Below are 21583 nucleotides of genomic sequence, written 5' to 3' on the forward strand. Positions count from 1 at the left end.
ATTTATTTTTGCAAGCCTCATGGTGAAAACGGTGTGGTTACAGTCAATGCAGTTCCAAACGGGTTCGTACGTCTCTCCCCGACACCCCTTATTTCGACATCCACAGGTCCCTCTTGTCGGTTAGAAGCCCTTGTTTTCCTGTTGTAATCTGTCAGCATAACTGCCTTACTTTTGGCCTTACAGCCTCCTTCATTTTATCTTCTAGCCTTTGAAAACATTCAAGGTTTCGAGAGGAGTTTTGTTTTTTGATTCGTTAGAAGCTAAAGGGGAAACTTCCCAAGGACCAGGCAGTACTTAGTTGTGGTCAGTGAGCGGTGCAGAGGGAAGCTGAAAGACGGTGTAACTGGCTAGGAGGGTTCTCTTCATGCAGCTGTTCGCAGCCTCTCAGCTAAGCCTTCTCTCCCTCGCCCTGTCCGGAACAGGCTTGCAGGCCTCTCCCTCTAAGCACGCTGGCTACTCAGTGCGAATGGAAAATGCGGTTCCCATTGTCACTCAAGCTCCAGGAGCTCAGCCTCTTCAGATCCAACCAGGTCTGCTTGCCCAGGTAATTCTTTCTACTTTCTTATTACTGGTATTACCCGTGTTAATGTTGTTCACAAAAGATATATATCTCCACTCCCTCTCTCCCTAGTAATGAGTTAGGTGCTTCTAGTCATTGGAATGTATCTGTAATATTCTAAATGGTCCCCAAGTGAATTACCTTCCTAAGTATCTGCTTACAATTCCAAGAAGAAATTTAGATACAGGGAGAGTCTGGGGAAATTATTATTATTATATCTTTGAAATGCAAATTAATCTGGGAGACCTAGGTTTTAATCCTAACTGCTAGTAACTCGTCTATGACCTAAGGCAAGTCAGTTAATATCTCTTTGCCTGAAATTTCTTTCTTGTAAAATAAAAATGATTTTTAAGAGCCAAAAGGAGCCTTGGCAATTATCCTCTCATTTTATAGTTGAAAAGCCAGCCTCATGGAAACTGTAAGCTGGAACCTTCCTTATCTATCCATGTAGGTGCTCTGATGGTAGAATGAGATGGCAGAGATGAAAAACGGTTGAAAATTTATGAAGTGTTATGTAAACGTAAGGTAACAGTAGTGATGCCATGATAACAGTAATAATCCTTAATGACACTCGAACCCTAATAAGAAATACATCATCATTATGCCCGGCACTTTACAGTTGTTAATTGATTTAATCCCCACAATGCCACAGTATTTTTCTCCATTTGACAAACAGGGACACTGGCACAGAATAACTTGCTCATCAGAGTCACACAACAATTAGGCAACAGAACCAGGACACAAACCCAATAAGTCTGATGCCAGCATCTGTATTTCACCACCATGCTATACTATTTTTGTATAATCATTCCTACTGTTGAGTAGCTTGACCTAAATATTACTAGTTTAGAAGCAACTTATTTTTAAATAAGGTAGGTTCACAAAGTCTCTTCTCAAAGACACTATTTGTGCTGTCTTATTAAATGGAAGTTGTTTTTGTTGTTGTTTAATTTTTAATTTCAAAAATTAAAAATTTAATTTTTATGTAATCAAATTGCATAGGTTCATTCTGCGCTCTCTTCTATTCCATGGGCTTCTCTAATATCCTGTTGTCTTAACCATTGTAACCATCTGTCTTGGTGTCTAGTAGGGAAGCCTTGTTCCCATACAGTTCTCCAAATTTTCCTTGTCCTTGTCCCTTCACATTTCCGTATGAATTTTAACATCACTCTTTCATAAGAATTTTAGTTCCAGAAACAAAAAACCTATATTTATTGGATATACATTTAATTTATATTTGCTTCAGGAAAAACTGACATCTTTAAACATATAAGTCATTTTTATCCATGAACATGGTATAACTCTCTGTAATGGGTGTAGTTGTGCACACCTGTAGTCCCAGGCCTGTAGTCCCAGCTACTCAGGAGGATGAAGTAAGAGGATCACTTGAGCCCAGGAGTTCAAGGCCAGTCTGGGCAACATAATGAGACCCTGTCTCTACAAAAAATTTTTAAATTATCTGGGCATGGTAGCACATGCCTGTAGTCCCAGCTACACGGGAGGCTGAGGCAGAAGGATCACTTGAGCCCAGGAGTTTGAAGCTGCAGTGAGCTATGATCATGTCATTGCACTCTAGGGTGGGCAAAAGGGTGAGACCCTGTCTCTAAAAAAACAAAAATAATAGAAACATTTTATCATGTTTTAAGTTTTGTAATGAATATTGAATTATATCAAATGTTCTTTCTGTATCTACTAAGATACTCATATGCTTTTTGTTCCTTAATCTACTAATGGACAAGTTATGTTAATATATTTTGTAATATTAAACTATCCTTTTATTTATGAGATAAACTCCATTTGCTCATGTGCTTCATATGGTATGCTTTTTAATATTGGATTCAGTTTGTAAATACTGTAGTTAGTATTTTTATATCTATGTTCATAAGTGAAAAATGGCATATAATTTCCCTTTCTTATAAAATCCCTATCTGATTTGAGTACAAGGTTACACCGGGCTCATAAAATATCTTCTTCTTATTATTACCCACATGAGCGGATTTGGTCACATGACAGGTACCAACCCAGTGACCACAACCAAGGAGGAATTAGCAAGGGGATTTTATTACTTGTAACAAGTAAGGAGAACACCAGAGATAGTCCCAAAGCAGTGTCTCTCTGAGAGAAGGGCTGGGTCAGGTTTTATAAGCATAGGGTAATGAGGCATGATCAGATTGGATCCTGCAATGAATTGATGCAAGAGGCATGATCTGACTGGATCCTGCCATGGGGAGATGCCAGAGCTCGATCTGGTTGGATCATGGATCCTGCCATGTGGTATCCATTTCTAAATTCCATCTACTCACCTCAGTCCAGGCACTTAGGTTCTGCCTGTGGTTACATACCTGGTTCATCTGGGCATGCTCAGGTTATGTGACCTTTAACCTGTGGATCCATGGCAAATAAAAAAACTCACAACTTTGTTAAATAAAAATAGAACCAGACTGATCTGATGTGGTTATATTATTATCTGTTGTGTTTTCTGGAAGTTTAAGTTTATATTAAACTTTCTTCATCTCTTTGTTCTTATGTCCAAAATGACACTGTGCAATTGACCACTAACACCAGTCATTGGTGGCACACAAAGTTTCGTCTTATTGAAAGTTTGTAAACAGAGAACCTTTTGTATTTAAAAAAGGCCTTCTCTTCCTTCCTCTCTCACCAGTGGGTCCTTGTAGCTTCCTTTTATTTGCATAGTTCAGTAGTAGGGAGTTCAGAAAAGACCAATATAGATCAGAGGAAGAACTACAGCTCAGTCCAGGGGCAAAAAAGCTTGTTCATACTTTATATGAGTGGCAAAAATCCACACCAGTCTCCCAGTGCTCTGCCTTTGTGAGCCAAAATCTACAAAACTCACGTGTACTTTTAAAGGATAATTACAGATCTTTTTTATGTTTGCACACTTAACCCTAGTAAGCCAGGAACCATCTCTGAAAGAAATAATTAGCATCTCTTATTAGCTAACACAGGCATTCTTCATTGTTCAGTTTGGTGGAACCAGTAGGTTCAGCCGTCAGAATTTGTTTCAGTCCTTTAATCATAGCAAGGGAGAGCTTTACCTTTTGCTTACTTGAAAGAGGGTCTCTAGAGTGTTGTAAATCTCCAAGTAGATTTAACCTAAAGCTGTAATTAGGAAAGTGAACAAAAAATATATGTGTAAGGATTTTGATTGCTACTGTATATATAACAGGGACTGTTGAAAGAAACTGGAATGTTCGTCAATAGGGGATTGGTTAAATAAGTTGATGTACATGTAAAATGGAACACTGTGTAGCCATTAAAAGGACATGGTAGACCCGTGTGTCTTGACATGCAGAGATTTCTAAGATATGTTAAGTGAAAGAAATCCTGCCCTATCCAGCATCGTGTTGTGTCTTTTTGTCAGTTGCTTTTTATTTTTCTCTCCGCTTGTCACTTAATCTATGCCAACATGTTAGCCTCTTGAGATGGGCTCTCTCCTAGATGTTTTTAAATGTTCCCTTCAAAGGATGAAAATAAGTTAATTTATAAAAGTCTTACGGTGGCTATAAAAAAGCAATAATTAAGCATTTAAACTGAAGCCTTCATTTTTCTATGGCTAAATTTCTAGGCACCAGCAGAGGCATTCCAAATACTATTATTTGACTTAAATGTATTCAAAAAGTTGACATTATTCTTTTTCTCTAAATATTGAAAATCTTTTAAAGGATTTTACCTGTGAACATTTAGACCCGGAATCTTTGAATCCACTCCTCATGTTAATTTCATTTTCTTTGCCCTTTTCCTCCCCATCGCCCAGCAGCATCACATAAAACTTTCAGGGAAACGAGCCTCTGTGGGGCACCCAGAGGATGTGCGATGGCAGGTGGAAATGGTAACCATACTTCTTGTGTCACTGATATGGGAGTGATCTTTATGGATCACCTTACAACAAAAGCTTTTTTGGTACTGCCTAAAAGGAGCTGTCATCTCCATCCTCCCAAGCCCCATGCTACAGCTAGCATCTTGGCCACCAACAGAAATTATGAATGAGTAGGTAATGGTGGAGAGATGGGAAGCATAGTTCTTGATTGAGACAGTATTGAATTTATCTCACTTGTCAAATGGCAGGATCTAAAATCTCTTTTGACTAGCAGGGCTAGAGAAGAAATTCAGAAATGCCAGATCACTGTAGACTGCACCCTGCCATGAAGAAGTGTTCTGCATTCTTCTAGCCAATCAAATCATATCACCTTCACCTCTTTTTTTTTTTCGAGACGGAGTTTCACTCTTGTTATCCAGGCTGGAGTGCAATGGCGTGATCTCGGCTCACCACAACCTCCGCCTCCTGGGTTCAGGCAATTCTCCTGCCTCAGCCTCCTGAATAGCTGGGATTACAGGCACGCGCCACCATGCCCAGCTAATTTTTTGTATTTTTAGTAGAGACAGGGTTTCACCATGTTGACCAGGATAGTCTCTATCTCTTGACCTCGTGATCCACCCGCCTCGGCCTCCCAAAGTGCTGGGATTACAGGCGTGAGCCACCGCGCCCGGCCCCACCTCTTTATTTTTTACTTACTTATTTTATTTCTTGGGCTCATATTTGACCAACTGAACCTTTAAATGTTTCCTGAAAAGCAAACTGTTGACTTGAACCCTTTAAAGTGTCCAAAATACGTAATGTTTGTCACTCAAAAGTTCCTCTGAAAACATTTTCAGCAACCAGTCTTTCCAGCCGTTGTCCTGCTATGTGCTTCTCTCTCGACTCGCACCTGATACTGTTAGAGAATAAGGAAGACTCATTTGTGCCACCTTTATGCAGTTACCACCGAGGCCGGATCCTCAATAAGGGGCATTATTTTTGTGTATTATTAACACAAGGAGAGGTAGTATGTTGGCTGAAAGCATAGGCACTGGGATTAGATTTGCCCTTATGAATCTGTATATTTTTATTCCTTTACTATCATTTTAGTTGAGTGCAGAGAAGGCAATAAATGTGTATGTTTAATTTACCATATTTCTGGGCAATTTATTAATATTTAACCTCTGTGTCTCAATTTATTCATCTGAGAAATGGAAGAAAATAACAGTCCCTAACTCATAGAACTGGTGTTAAGAAGTCAGAAAAAAAAAGAAGTAGTAGTCAGAAACCCATTAATGACTTAACTCTGTGCTTGGCAAAGAATATGCATTAAGAAATGTTCACTCCATTCTTGGTAGTAGTAATAAATTATAAAAATGTCTGACAAAGTATTGTTGCAAATGAGCCAAGCATATCAATCAGTGAAATAAGTCAAAAATAGCCCTATCTCTTTGAGGTAAAATGTTAATATCCGCTTCAGGGAAATAGAAAAAAATGATAACCTTAGCTTGATATCAAGATTTTTTTTTAATGACATTAGTTAAAACTAATGTTTTTCATGAGATCCGAAATGAGTTCCAATTGACTAAGTCATTAGAAACCTTACTGCAAATGAAATTGTTACTCATTTAATATTTGGAATTTGCAACTGTTTTAATCAATTAAATTATTTTTCTGCTTTCTATGAATTAAGTAAGCCTGAAATACAATTAACCGTAGTTACTAGCCTTGGTGGAGTTGCTTCTTTCATTTTATCAACAGATATTAAACACTCATGGTATGATCCGTGGTCCCTGAACTTTCTGCCTACATCAAAAGCAAACAAATAGCATCAAAAACATATAAGCGATCTCACTGGGCCTCATGTGCAACATGAAATAATGGAACAGGTAAACCGGTCCACTCAGCTCTCAAATGTGATTATATCATTTTTATAAGCATCGATGTTTTTTAAACCATGACTCAAATCTGTAATCCATTTTCAGAAGTGCTTATTTGTACATATAAAGCACATTGAGCACATGTACAGTGTGTGAAGCACTGCACTGGATAAATTACCCAATGTTAGGCACATTCACTCGGATAGAAAGATAGAGAGCTAAGATAGCAAATTATTAAATACTTGATCTGTCCAAAAGGTATTTTACTTCAGTGGCTATCCTTTAAATGTCCAACTTTAGGCAGTGGTATTCAGTCTGAATCATTTAATGACCAAAGACAAGCAGGATAGTGATCGTGGATAAAAAGAGCTTAAAACACAACAACACACACACACACACACACACACACACACACACCAGTGACTCTATTAAGGAGGAATCACAAAAGTTCATTTTAGATTTCTTAGAAAAATTAGATTCAAGCAGTGACTTCCACCTATCTCTTTTTGCTTTGAGGAATCGAAGTAATTCTCGATTAAGCTATGGTCACAGCTAAGAGTTTTACTTCATACTTGCTTGCTCTCAGATGTAGGTTCCAGATATTCAGTGATCTTCGAATTGTGTAAACTTTGATTCCAAAGATAACACAAGCTGGAACCTAGAATCTAATTGATAAACCAAAGGTAAAATGTTAAATAGAGGATTCTAGGCAGAAAGTTCCCTGAGGGCAAGCAGTCATCCTCATCTAGCCCAACTCAACTACCCTAATCCCCTGTTCATAGTTGTGAGAATGATTAAATGAACTTTCAGAAACTTCAAACATCCCTCGTTAGAGCAAACTTATAAAGAAGTCATTCTTCAACATGAATGAATCCCTTCCATACAACTGTGTCCCTATACCTAATTATCTTCTACTTAGTTCATATATGTTCATTTTTTTATCTCCCCTTACTTTAGTTTTTGAGGCCAGAGACCAGCCCTCCACTCTCACACCCATAAGAAGGTCTAGCACAACCCCAGGCACAGAATAAGTGCCGGATTCATGCAAATTAATTATATGGTTAGCAAACATGGTCATTGCACATGTCCTCTGTTCTACAGCAGGCTTGGCCAAGTGGGACCCAGCAGATCCTGCTTCCCCCAGCATGGCAGCAGCTGACTGGAGTGGCCACCCACACGTCAGTGCAGCATGCCACCGTGATTCCCGAGACCATGGCTGGCACCCAGCAGTTGGCGGACTGGAGGTAAGTAGGAAACCCCTCTGGAGTGAGTGAATGTGTCTGGGATGGGAAACGTGGCCACTGTCCACTCAGGGCTGCCAGGCTGACCTGTACTTGAATTCCCTGTTTTGTAGAGAGGTTTTTAAAGCTTTAAAAAATATTGTGTGGACTATGAGTGCAATGTAACAAGAAGCAATTTTTAAATAATAGACCAGGATACAAGAAAATCTGCTTCATTAACTTACGCTCAGTTGTCATTGCCACCCCAAATTCAGTTATGTCATTTAATCATCAGTGCAATTCACCAGACTGGGTTCTGGATGATGTTTGGTGGTTTCTCCAAATCAAATTCCACTTTCAGAAAACAAAGTCTGTCACCAGTGAAAGAATGCAGAAGAGGGTCCCCAAAGCCCCAAGCAATTCTAAAAAGTGTTCTGAAGATGTCTGAGACAGGGGTACTCTGGAATCTATCTGACCTCCCATGGGAAGGCTCGACAGAATGGGGTTTATTTGGAAGGGTAAACCCTGGCGTGTTTGCTGAGTGTGCCTCTTCAGTTAATAGTCATATCTTATATATCGGAGTCTACTTCCCACACACCCCAGAGGCATCCACCCGACTGCCTGCCAGCACACCATACCCCCGGCATCTGCTTCCAGAGCTCCACCCTCCCAACTCATGACTTCCCCACAGATGTGCTCCTCTGTTATTTTTACAGCTAGATGTCCTTGTACCTCCCCCCAACGCCACCATAATGGTCCCCTCCACCAGTGCACAGCCAGATGGCAACCCTCCAAGTTGTCCCCAACTCCTCATGGCCCTCTTGGGCTATCTCTCATTCTGCACGAATATCCGGGCAGGTAATTCCCCTCAACCCCTTGACAGTCTCCGTATCACCCAGGGAGCCTCCCACAGTTCTTCTTCTGACCTACAAGGTTATTATAAATTAAGGTCGCTCAGGGAAAAGTAGAAAGGCAGTGATATAAGCCCCCAGTCAGACCCCTACTGCAGCTTCCTCCATTCCTCCACTTAATTTTCTGCCCAGTACAGAGTACCTGGGCCCTTCCCCTGGGTCCCACTCACTTCCCACTGGCAATACCCTCATGCCACCCCATTCACTGGAAGCAGTTTTTCCAAACCAGGTAGTGCTGGATTCAGTCCCAACTCTGCATGACCTGGGGCCAGTTAACCTTTATGTACCTCAGTTTCTTCTTCAATAAAGTGGGGATAGTAATGTCTACTTCATAGGATTGTTGGGAGGTTTAAATTAAGATAAAATACAAGGCACTTGGCCTATATTTAACATGTACCATCACAGTGCCTGGTACATGACAGGCATTAAATAAATCTGTCATCTTCCCTTCCCTCTATCACTTTAGCCCATGCTCAGCAAGATCGCCTTTCCTCCTCCAGCTCATTAGGAGCAGCCAAGTGGAAAGCTGTCTGACCAGCTGGGTTTTTTCCCTCAGCCCTTTCTCCCTAAAAGACCACACAAATGACATGTCCCTTTTTTTCCCCTTTGTCTTTCAGCATTTAAGCTCATCTAATTTCAGAAATACATCTACACTCAGAAATACATATACACACTAATTTCTACATATTTTCTTATTCTTCCTCCATCCTTCCTTTCTTTTTGACATCTCTTACCTAGTGACCACAGAAGACATCTAAAGCCAGCATACTCTCTTCCTGGTCTCTCTCCATTTCATGTGTGAGCCAAAGAATATCCATAATTGTGGCTAAAAAACAGAAGTACCAGTGCTGGGCTTGACTCAAAGGAGAAAGAATGCCACCTGTCTATAGGAGAAAGAGCTATAACAAAATAAAGAAGCCATAATGTCAGTTTCTTGGCTGGATGCAGTGGCTCACGTCTCTAATCCCAACACTTTGGGAAGCCAAGGCAGGAGGATCACCTGAGGTCAGGAGTTCGAGACCAGCCTGGCCAACATGGCAAAAGCCTGTCTCGACGAAAAATACAAAAATTAGCCGGGCATGACAGTGTGTGCCTGTAATCTCAGCTATTCAAGAGGCTGAGGCAAGAGAATCGCTTGAACCCGGGAGGCAGACGTTGCAGTGAGCCGAGATCATGTTACTGCAGTCTAGCCTGGGCAACAGAGCAAGACTCTGTCTCCAAAAAAAAAAAAAAACATAATATCAGTTTCTAAAGTCCATGTAAATACCCAAAAGACGCTATCAGAATCCCTACAAATGTGTTCATCTACTTTTTTTTTTCTATTCATCCTTTTCCCCATGTTGCAACAATAGGATCTTACAGTTTTTTTTAAATTCAAATGAATTCTCCTTTAGCTTTGAATTTTATTATGTGTTAAATGGGTTCTTATGGGCAAATCTCTGAGTCAGTCACTACCTTTAACATTTCTGTGGGAAAAAAAGGCTTGGAGCTTCATACAACCCAGATTATAAGAATTTTGAAACATAACCCATTTTTAGGATGAGGGCTGCCAGTATTTCTATCACGACTGTTATTAATTTTGATTTAATACCAACTTTATACTTGTCTAGTCAACCTTCAGTTAATCTAATTGTTCATTCAGCAAGCGTGTAATTAATTGATCAGCTGCTACATGCCTGAGCATTGTTCTAGCCACTGAGGGAATTCAAAAGAACATTAACACTTCGTCACACCAGAAACATATGGTTCCCAGGCTTCAAAGTTTGTTTTTCATGTAAAGTACAATTTCTTCATTGATAAAATGGTATTGCTAAGACATCCTGCCTACATCACAGAGTGGAATCAAATAACCCATTGAAGACACTTTGTAAATTCCCCTTTTACTTCATTTAAAACTTTTTTTTTAAATAAAATTAAGGTGAAACTTTCTTTTTTAACTTGAGACAGGGTCTCACTCTGTCACCCAGGCTAGAGTGCAGTGGCATGATCTCGGCTCACTGCAACCTCCATCTCCCAAGCTGAAGTGATCCTCCCACCTCAGCTCCTGAGTAGCTGGGCCCATAGGAGCACACCACCATACCTGGCTAATTTTTTGTATTTCTGGTAGAAATGGGGTTTTGCTATATTGCCCAGACTGGTCTGAAACTCCTGAGCTCAAGCCATCCGCACGCCTCAGCCTCCCAGAGTGCTGGGATTACAGGTGTGAGCCACTTAGAATATTGTCCAGCATAATCACCTAGGCGCTCAGGGACTTTAAAAGTTGGAGGGAATATTTATCTCTTGTCCCTAGAACTTAAAAACTCGGAGCTGACACACTTAGCATTCTTCCTGCTTGAAAGTCCTCTTTCTCACTCACAGTCAGATGTGTTTCTCCTGCTCCTTAAGCACCGGCTTCAATTTTTCCACATCCAGGAAACCCACCTGATGAGCACACCTAGCCAGGCTTATCCCTTCAGGAGCCGCCCAGCTAGTGAGATAACCAAGTGCAGTCAGCGTTTAATTGGGGAGGAAGCTTGCTCTTATAGAGGAGCTCTGCTTTTAGAACACCTCTAAGGCACCTTGTTGTCTCGGCTCCCTTTCAGGAACACGCATGCTCATGGAAGCCATTACAATCCCATCATGCAGCAGCCTGCGCTATTGACCGGTCATGTGACCCTTCCAGCAGCCCAGCCCTTAAACGTGGGTGTGGCCCACGTGATGCGGCAGCAGCCAACCAGCACCACCTCCTCCCGGAAGAGTAAGCAGCACCAGTCATCTGTGAGGTAGGTGGTGAGAGCCACCCTAGGGAAGAGAAATTCTAGGAAGTGTGAGTGCTAAAGAAATGCAGTTTAGGATTAGGGAGTATCAGCACCACTCTGAACATGGGACAGTTGCGTGGGACATGAGGCACTCCTTCCTGCAGTGGCCAGCAAAACACCCGTACCACATGGACTGGCCTAGGGTTTGCAGGAAGCACTCACTCTGGGCTCTGTGCACTTACTAGCCCTGCCTCTTGCCTCAGCCTAGAAGCAGTGCTGCCGGCACCCTAGGGGTAGGTGCCTGGAATCACTGCATGTTCAATGCCGTGAGAGCTTCAGTCCTTTTTGTTAATTACAAAAAATATAGTCACTAATACTTCTTAAACCATAGTAAGGAAGACTTGGTTTAAGCTCGTGGCAATAGTATAGGGATGGATGCAACAGAATCTTACAGTGAGCAAGAGAGATTGGACTCAACTCCACACAGCATGGGCAAGTGAAAATTTATAGCCAAGGCGAGGCTGGGGGTGTCAGTGGATGGGAAGTTGCTAAGAGAAAGCATTAGGAGTAAGGGAGATTCTGCCTAAACTGACCTAACAGGATTCTTGCTAGTGATAGGGCCAGGTGATCAGACATCACCTGGAGGATGAGGAACCTAATCAGATATCAAGGGTCATCAGATATCCAGGATGGTGGGTTCTTGCTAAACTGACTTAGTAGGGTTTTTTGCCAAAACTAGATTGTGCAGCAGAGTGCACAGCTAGACCTAGGAGAAGGTTCGCAAGCCTGACTAAAGTTTGGTGAAGCAAATGATCTTTGTCACTTTCTCCTTGTCCAGAGAACACTCAGCCTCACCTGAAGCTTCATTTTGGAAACCATTTACCATAATAATTATTTTAAAATGTTAAAAATTGTTTACAATATTTTAAAATACCAAAGAAATGTGCTTTCTTTGTATCTAAGATCAGAAGTTTAACTGAGTTAGCACCTTGCTTAAATATAAGCAATAGCTTTTTTAATCCCAGACACTATCCAGCAGAACAGGAAACTTTCCCATTCCCTTTAAATCCGTTCTCATCTCAATGAGCACTTTAAAAAATCAAGGTCAACAAAAGCTTGCATGCTATATGATTCCACGTATATGGCTATTTGGAAAAGGCAAAACACAGAGACAGAGATCCGAATAGGGCTTGCCAGAGACCACTGGAGAGGAGGAGACTGACCGCGAGGAAGCCTGTGGGAACAAGCTGTAAGCCTGGATTGCAGCGGGGGGTTATGACTGTGCATTTGTCAAAACTCATCAAACACTTCAAAGGGAGGCATTTTACTATATGTCAGTTATACCTTAATAACCTGACTTTTTAAAAACATAGAGATTTCCAACCCAAAGAGAGAGAGAGAGATCTTGTGACTGCAGGATTGCTCCTACATCTTTTCCTAATGCCACGACTTGGAGGTGCTTAATTGCTTATTTCAATAAGTTAATCAAGAGAAGTCTGGTGTGCAAAATGTCTAGTGAATTTTGGTTTTCTGCCTCCTCATGTAACCAGATACCAGAAACTAGGCCTTCTTCTTTTCATTCTCGTTCAAACATTGATCCAAGGGCTGAAGTTGTCATCCTTCCAGATTCCTTATTTGAGTGTTTCTGACAACTCAGGGAAATTTATCTCAGTACATTGGCAGCTTTCCAGAATGCTTTTGTTTGGCAGCCTTGTGGCAACTCACCCATGTCATTATTAGACTGGGTGGCAACAAAGTCCACTGTCTCCATTCTCATGGGCTGTCATGCCCAGCGAGGTCACATGGAGCATGAGTTCACCTTGGCTGAGTAGAGGCAGTAAGAACCCTCAGCCTCCCAACCTGTTTAGCAAGCCCCTCCTTTTTGTCAACTCACCACTCAGCTGGCCTCATGAAGGCTCACTGCCAGTACACTTCAAGATCGATATAATTGTAGTGAAAGTTATGTATTTGCTTATTTTTAAGACCAATGCCTTCAGCACAACAGTCTGAAAGACCAGAAGTCTCTCCCTTGTTGGCGATGTGGCCAGGCGTGCTTTTCCTTAACAATGCCAAGTGGAGATATTAAAACCATTGGTAGTGAAAAACGTAATCTTAAAATTGTAATGTATTAGCAATAACAAATACATAGGTTTATAGTAAGTACAAACAATGGTACAATCTTACCAGCAAAACAGATTACCAGTCCCTGGGAAGGAGCGAGCAGTGTATCTGGCACTGGCTAGATAGAAAAATAAATCCACCTTTATCGAATTATTTTCATTTTACTGCCATCCCTTTAGCTAGAAGGTGCTAGAATCTCCAAAGACATATAAAAGTCTGAGTTTCACTGTACACAGGCATTAATATGCATAGATATTACAGGTTGAGCATCCATAATCCACACATCCAAAATGGTCCCCAATTTGGAACGTTTTGAGCATTGGCATGATGCCATAAGTGGAAAGTTCCACACTTGACATGTGGTCTCAGTCAAAACTTTATTTTATGCACAAAATTATTTTAAAATAATGTATAAATTACCTCTGGCTATGTGTATAAGGTATACAGGAACCAGAAGAATTTCCTGTTTAGACTTGAGTTTCATCCCCAAGATTATCTCTCATTATGTATATGCAGATATTCCAAAATCTGAAAAAAAAAAAGATCCAAAACACTTCAGATACTAATCATTTGAGATAAGAGATACTCAACCTGAACTAGAGTCAGTGAGGATTTAATGGAGAAGGGGAAAGGTATTTTTCCCCTAAAGTTACCGAAAATCACATTGGCTAATTTAGTAAGGAATTTCAAGTTGATCAAAATTAAGATTAAAAGGTCTCTTTTTAAGAGTGCTTTTTCCTCTTGACTTTTCCCAATTCTGTATTATAATTCTAACTACTGAGCCTCCCATGAGGCTCCATGAAGCAAAATCCAGAAAATCATTTTTAAGGATTTTAGCAATTATATGCACACAAATACTTTGATGTTTGTGTTCTTTTTCCAGAGAAGGAAAGAAGGAAAACTGAACCATTGGTCACCAAGGTTAGGTCCTTTAGATCCTGAAACTCTTAAGGAATAAATGTTTCAGTAGAATAATCATTAGTAAGAAACCAAAGCTTTGATGTGGCAAACATCAGTTCTTTCCCTACCCCCAAAACAAGACTTAAGTACCTTTGAAGGGATGACACAAGACAGAGCTCAGAAGTAGGGCCTTGACCCTGAAGGCAAGGGGGCGTGTTGGGGCAAACACAGCTGGAATCCTGGCGTGACATCTGCTCCTGCAAGACATGTAGAGCCTGGGGCACTAGAGCCCCCTCCCTGCTCCAAAAATCCTGGCTGCTCCCTTTGTCCTGCTGGAAGCAGGCACATAGATCCAGACCAGAGCCCAGAGAAGGGCTGTGTAGTGGCTCACTGAATGGTCCCTTTTCCAGTCATGGATGGAGGCTCATTGGCCAGCTGCTGTTTTTTAGAGATTTGGCAAAGCAGGTGCTTCTGGGCAGTTGGGCTCCTTCGAAGGAGCTGTGGGCCTGACCTTCCTCTGTGTGCGAGTGTGGTTTTTCTCATTACAGAAATGTCTCCACCTGTGAAGTGTCCTCCTCGCAGGCCATCAGCTCCCCACAGCGATCCAAGCGTGTCAAAGAGAACACACCTCCCCGCTGTGCCATGGTGCACAGTAGCCCGGCCTGCAGCACCTCAGTCACCTGTGGGTGGGGCGATGTGGCCTCCAGCACCAACCGGGAGCGGCAGCGGCAGACAATTGTCATTCCCGACACCCCCAGCCCCACCGTCAGTGTCATCACCATCAGCAGTGACACGGACGAGGAGGAGGAACAGAAACACGCCCCCACCAGGTGAGGCAGTGCCACCTTAACCGGGAGGGTTTGCATTGTGTGTGTATCTGACCATCTTCCATCATCAGACATAGGAAGCCCTCTCTTCTGACCCCTCTTCTTTGGGTTTTGCCATCTCCTATGGTCTGAAAGTTATTTCAAGAGAATATCAAACAGGTTTTCCATAATTGTTTAAAACCAAAATAATGTTGAATCACTTTGGTCTTAAAAACTAATTATAGGGGCTGGGCGCAGTGGCTCATGCCTGTAATCCCAGCACTTTGGGAGGCCGAGGTGGGTGGATCACAAGGTCAAAAGATTGAGACTATCCTGGCCAACATGGTGAAACCCTGTCTCTACTGAAAATACAAAAAAATTTGCTGGGCATGGTGGCGCATGCCTGTAATCCCAGCTACTCAGGAGGCTGAGGCAGGAGAACTGCTTGAACCCAGGAGGTGGAAGTTGCAGTGAGCCAAGATCGTGCCACTGCACGCCAGCCTGGCAACAGAGCAAGACTCCATCTCAAAAAAATAAATAATTATTATTATTATCATAGGCCCTATACATTTGGGGAACTTGAGACCATAAAAATCGGGCACACAATGCCAGTGTATTTCATCCTCTGTAAGTTAAAAAATCTCTGCCTCAAGCTAGTGAATTTATCCCCAGTCAGTTGGGTATTTCTCTAACATTGCCTTGGCTCACTCAGAATATGAAGTAATTGTCCAATTAATCAGAAATTTCCCTGTGTCTGATTAACCCAATCTTTCAAAACTGCCAGTTGGCTCTTCACCCAGAGAGCATTACTGTTTATCCCAACATAATACTAATTCATTTTACTCTGTGTGCTTCCTGGGGAGAGGGAAGAAATCTTTATTATATTTACAAAACTCTTAACCCTGGCGCCAGGGCCTCTTTCTCTGCACTGCCCAGCCAGACTTCAGCAAAATGTGGTTTTTGTTTGAGCCACTCAGCTCAGGTTCTGAGCAACCCCTCTAGAACAGTTGGCCTCCATAGAGCCCAGAGTCATCTCATGACCCCACCCTGCTGACTCCTTCATATTGGTACCGAGAGCCAAGGAAGGGAGGCCCGCCCCTCCCAAGCCCAGCGCTGCCAGTCAGCACGCATCCCGCAGCTGGATGTGAAGCCTAATTCACAATTAGGTTCGAATTATTAATTCCTGATTGGATACAATGTAACTAATTAGTAATCACAAATCCTTTGATTAGATAATACATTCTCACATCTGAAATCATTACAAAATATATAGATAGACTGATTAAAACATTCTCATTACAACTATTCCTGCATGGGACATTCCCTCCCTCTTTATAATGAAGTCCCGTGGTTTTAGTTTGTTTCAGAGAGGGTCAGTACATGTCTCATTCAAGGGTCCTCTTCCCATTGAATGGTACAGCCTGTCATTGTATTTCAGAGAAAAGCGTAGTGGAGCACTTGTAGTCGTACCATTGTGCCAGGTGCCAGAGGGGACACGGGTCAAAGGTCTAGGCACAGCACTGCATACATTTGCAGCCCAGGACTGCCTTTCTCCCCATCTGCCTCGTCCAGAACTGGCCTCAGTCCCCTTTTTGATGACAGCCCAAAGTTGAATCTATGGTCCATTCTCCGCATGCCCCACCCCACCCAGGAATACTGTGGGTTCAGTCCTCATGTGGGCTCAGCTGTCTCTTCACAAAGGGGACAGCCTGGAGCAGCCACCCACATGTGGGTAGCCTTGGTCATCAGAAGGGCCCAGCAGCCTTGCCCAGCCCTTTGCCAAATGGAAAAAAGCAAAAGCAATTTAAAATCTGACAATCAACTAGATTGGAATCTCATTCCTGGCGTATGAGATCTGAGTTGACACAGACTCTTAACGTCTGTGCCCAGGAGAGAATTGAATAGCGTGTCTGAGAAGGACGATGAGAGAGCCATCTCCCCACCAATCAGACAACTGACAGGCCTGAGAGCGGAACGCAAAGCCAGAGCATGTCCCTGCCTCCATGACAGCCCCTAAAGCCCCCAGAAGGAAAGGATAGAACCACGAAGCTGGGCAGCAGGCAAGGGCCTTCATGGGTACAACTCAAAGAAAGCTGGGAGGGCGAGGCAGGTGCACAGGTGAGGGGCAGCCACAGACAGTAGCAGTAGCCACTGAGTCCCTCAGCATCCTGCAGTGAAGAGTGGCAGGGACCACCAGTCTGTCAGGGTTGTGAAAATGTGCCGGACACATCAGGCTGAATGGGGAAGCTGCAGACTGAGGCTAGCAAGTCATCCAAAAGGCTTCAGCTGTCCACAGTTGTGACTGGGAGCTCCCAGAATGTTTGCCAGAGAGATCCAATGCTGTTGCCTTAGAAAATGTCTTCGTACCCAAGAAGGTAGGAAAGTGTATTTGAGTCTGATTAGGATAAAACAGAAACCAGGCCGGGCGCAGTGGCTCACGCCTATAATCCCAGCACTTTGGGAGGCCGAGGTGGGTGGATCACAAGGTCAAGAGATCGAGACCATCCTGGTCAACATGGTGAAACCCTGTCTCTACTAAAAATACAAAAATTAGCTGGGCATGGTGGCGCACGCCTGTAGTCCCAGCTACTCGGGAGGCTGAAGCAGGAGAATTGCTTGAACCCAGGAAACGGAGGTTGCGGTGAGCCGAGATCACGCCATTGCACTCCAGCCTGGGTAACGAGCGAAACTCCGTCTCAAAAAAAAAAAAAAAAACAGAAACCAGTAGCTGTTTTATTTATAGGGAAACCACTGTGTAATTGTGACATTATTGTGACTACATTTTGGAATGAGAAAAAAAAATGTGGGGAAATATGATTACTTGTTCTTAGAAGTCAGAATTATCATAAAATTTAACACAGCAAGTATTTATTGGCCCCACTAGTGTAAGATATTATGCTGGGAACTGCAGGTGTGACGTAAATAAGGTAGACAGTCTGTGTCCTCATGAGGTTTGCAGGGTAATAAGCAAGACGAAACACATACAAATCATTATAACACAAAACAGGGTATCAGTCCCGTAAAAAAGAGCAAAGTACCATGGGGACTCAAAGGGAAAATAGCTTAAGGGAATAGCGGGGAAGGGGGGCTTTTGAGGCCAAAGGTCTGGGCAGGTACACACAGTAGAGGAGGTGGGGTTGAAAATCCAGGTGAGGCGACGGATGGGGCGGGGCCTCTGAGGCTGGCGAACAGCATCAAGAGATCTGTGCAGGAGCTCATCCAGAAGGGGCTTCTGGGTGGAAAGGGGGTTCTGGAGGGATCTCCCCTTAGAAGGGGGTGGTCAGCTTTCTCAGGAGATACTGAGGAGCTCAAGGGGAAGCATCAGTCCTGGGAAAACAAGAATGCACCCTCAAGTGCAGCCACATGGAGGGGTCACCTGGTCCGTCTCCAGCTGTGGAGCTTCCCAGCCCTTCTGTGTCCCAGCTAGAACAACGGAGATCTTCCCTCCTGCACGCTGATCACCTTGTTCCTGAACCTGATTTCTCCCGTGCTGCAGGCATGTTGATTCCCACCTTCTGTGTTCCCAGCCTCATTTCTTATTTGCTACTTTCCCCAATGGCAGTCCTGTAACTTTGCCTGCAGTGCTGGTTAATTCCCCTAACACAGCTCAGCCTCAGCTTGGCAGCCAGAGTCAGGCAGTCGATGACCTTCAGAGGGATGGCAGTGCCTCCACCACCAAAGGCGCTTTTAGACCTGATTGAGGGTGTCACTAAACCTCTAGGCCCAGATGGTATTGCCTAGAATTTTTAAAAGGAAGCCAAGGCAAAATCATTATTTCTGACCCCAAATATGTGGCACTGTTGGTTGCACAGCAGATGGCAGGCCAGCAGCTCCACTCGTAAGAACCCCTGAGTGTGTTGGAGGCAGACGCTGGGAGACGCTGAGCTAAAGACGGGAATCATAGCAAGCACCCACCCAGTGCTTTGCCCGCACTGGCTCCTCCATCATTTGATGGGGCATGCAAGGCTGGTATTTGTATTCCCATTTGATAGATGAAGAAACGAGGCTCAGGAAAGGTAGGTGACTCACCCAAATTGATTCTCAAAGGTTCTAAATAGCAGAATTGGGACTCAGGTACCATGCTATTAAAGAACTGGCAAACTTAATTACTGGCAAAAATAACTGATTTCAGTCATTCACTCAATGAATACAAATTCCATCCTGCTCCCTCCTGTGACTACCACTCTGCCATGGTAGCACCCAATGTGTGCCGGGCACCATGCCAGGGCTATAGGGAGTCTAGAGAATTGTCCACGGGGCCCCCACTTGGTACTGGACATTTGGCAGGGTGCTGGAACCATGGCACTGAGAAGGGTGGAGTCAGCTCTTTTAAAAGTAGGAAAGCCCAGGAAGAGCCAGGGGACTCCTTTTCAGTGAATCAGTGTTGGACTAGGGGACTCTGGTCATGGCTAGAAAATCGGCCAAAAGATGAAACAAACAGATACTGTTCTGGGTCCTGCAGGATTAAGTAGTAGAACTAGTCTTTTAAATATTTATAGACGATTTTGATTAGAAAAGCATTTAATTGTCTGCACATACTGAACAAGCCGTCTTTTCTCTCCTGGACCCTCTTGGACAGTTTATAGGTACACGTCTCATGATCCAGACCCTCCTGCTAACCTTACCTTCTGCTTTTAATTGTGTAAATGCTGTAACATATGACCTGTAGTCATGAGGGTAATTTTTTGTATTTTTGTAAGAACTAGAAACAGTGTCTCACTATGTTGCCCAGGCTGGTCTTGAACTCCTGGGCTCAAGCAGTTGTCCTGCCTTGGCCTCCCAAAGTGCTGGGATTACAGGTTGTGAGCCGCCATGCCCGGCCAAGAGTTTCTTTAAGTGTGTAAACCAAAGAGGCTCATGTCAACTGATCAGCTAGAAATGATTTTGTCCAGTCTCCATTATTCATTCATGTATTCACTCATTCAGTTACCTGGATATTCTGGTAGGTGGGTTGTTTTGCTCAGGTCATCAGGGCCCTCCTGCAGGCTGTTATTCACTGCGCATGTGTAAGCAGCCACTGTTTCAGCCAATGTCACCAAAAATGAAAACTTGAAGAAAATCAATTCATAAACATCACTCAGTATTTTAGATATAAAAACAGTTACTTGGGTCACTCTTAACACATTTATATATTAAAAAATTTGACCTAAAACGTTTTCCTTCTTTAAACAAAGTTGAAAGTCTAGAGAAATTATTATAGATAAAGCAAGGTTAGAAAACTGATGAACCGCTGCTCAAATTATATTGGCCTGAAAAATTAACATCCACTTAACAGAGGGAGCCAAAAAACACAGACACTCATTTATTATTGCATGGGCAAAAAACCAAAGTGGGATTAGCCTCCATTGCTACCTATCACCAGGTAGCTTGCTCCATCCTGCCATTGGTTGAGAAGCTACTCACAGCCAACCTCCTGCTGTGCTCGTGGGGCCATGGGAATCAGGCTTGAGTGAAGGGACAAAGGAACCCAGACACACAGTGCCATTTGAAGGAACTTTGGTGTCTCTCCATTTTGAGTACAACACACCCCCAGTTGAAAGCTATTTCAGTCATGTGACTCATCTCAAGAGATAATGGATCTTCTGTTTAGCTGATTTCACCACACCCTCTTTACAGGACTCCATTTAAGACACTCGAGTGAGTTGAGAGGAGTGGCTTAAGGGTGCATTTTGAAAGGAGGCGCTAGGCATGGTGACTTATACCTGGAATCCCAGCACTTTGAGAGGCCAAGGTGGGAGGATCACGTGAGGCCAGGAGTTTGAAACCAACCTGGGCAACGTAGCAAGACCCTGTCTCTACAAAAATTTTTTTTAATTCTCCAGGCACAGTGGTACCTGCCTGTAGTCCCTGCTACTCGGGAAGCTGAGGTGGGAGGATTGCTTCCACCCAGGAGTTCCAGGCTGCGGTGAGCTGTGCTCACAACACAACACAGCAGTCTGGATGACAGAGTGAGACCCTGTCTCTAAAAATAATAACAATAATAACAATTTGAATGGAATGTATGTGCCATATTAAAATGAATATTTTTTTTCTCTGTAATGACGCTAAGTCAGCAGCTATCAGGAAGGAGCATGCTGGTCTGGAGGCACCCTGGAATTAACAGGCATGAGCCACTGTGCCCAACCAGAATTAGTCATATGCTTTACCACATCATCTTGCTGTGACGATTAAAGGAGATAACACATATAAAGCGATTTAGATCCAATAAATGTTACCTATACTTAATATTATCAGCATCATAGTAATAGAACATATAGCATTGACTATGAAATCAGAATAGTGAATGAAGTTATTGGAGGAGATAATGAGTTTTGACCCTGGTCTTAAAGGATGAAATTGACTCAGATTAGCACATAGAAATTAGCGATGCATTCCAGATAAGACCCTACAGGGAAGGGGTCACAGGTTATAGCTGATCCTCTGGCAGTGTTTTCTCCTTTAGGGATTTCTTTACTTTTTAGCTCCTTATTTATTTTCATCATTTTTAAATGATGAAAATGATCTATTGCCATGACAACACAATGCAATTGTGAACTCGTACAGCTTTGTTCTTTATTCAGAAGTGACATTCTATCAAGGCCATTTCAGCAAATATTTCTCTCTTACTTGCATAAACCAACTCATAATGGGA

At 42.8% G+C, this 21583-nt stretch overlaps 1 protein-coding gene across 7 annotated transcripts in view; it reads left to right on the forward strand.

The window, feature by feature from the left end:
• HIPK2 (homeodomain interacting protein kinase 2) overlaps nt 1-21583 on the forward strand; it is a 217026-nt gene that overhangs the window by 168074 nt on the left and 27369 nt on the right. For 5 of the 7 annotated variants that reach the window (XM_021665297.2, XM_021665298.2, XM_012447505.3 and 2 more), the window contains exons 9-12: nt 423-544; nt 7358-7500; nt 10970-11149; nt 14695-14976. In XM_021665297.2, the coding sequence (XP_021520972.1) occupies nt 423-544; nt 7358-7500; nt 10970-11149; nt 14695-14976 (727 nt within the window). The remainder of the gene's footprint in view (nt 1-422; nt 545-7357; nt 7501-10969; nt 11150-14694; nt 14977-21583) is intronic. The other 2 variants (XM_012447504.3, XM_012447507.3) reach the window with 1 other exon arrangement.

This window comes from Aotus nancymaae, unplaced genomic scaffold (assembly GCF_030222135.1).
Source record: "Aotus nancymaae isolate 86718 unplaced genomic scaffold, 86718_ANA_hifiasm-v0.15.2.pri h1tg000002l, whole genome shotgun sequence".
Taxonomy (NCBI): domain Eukaryota; kingdom Metazoa; phylum Chordata; class Mammalia; order Primates; family Aotidae; genus Aotus; species Aotus nancymaae.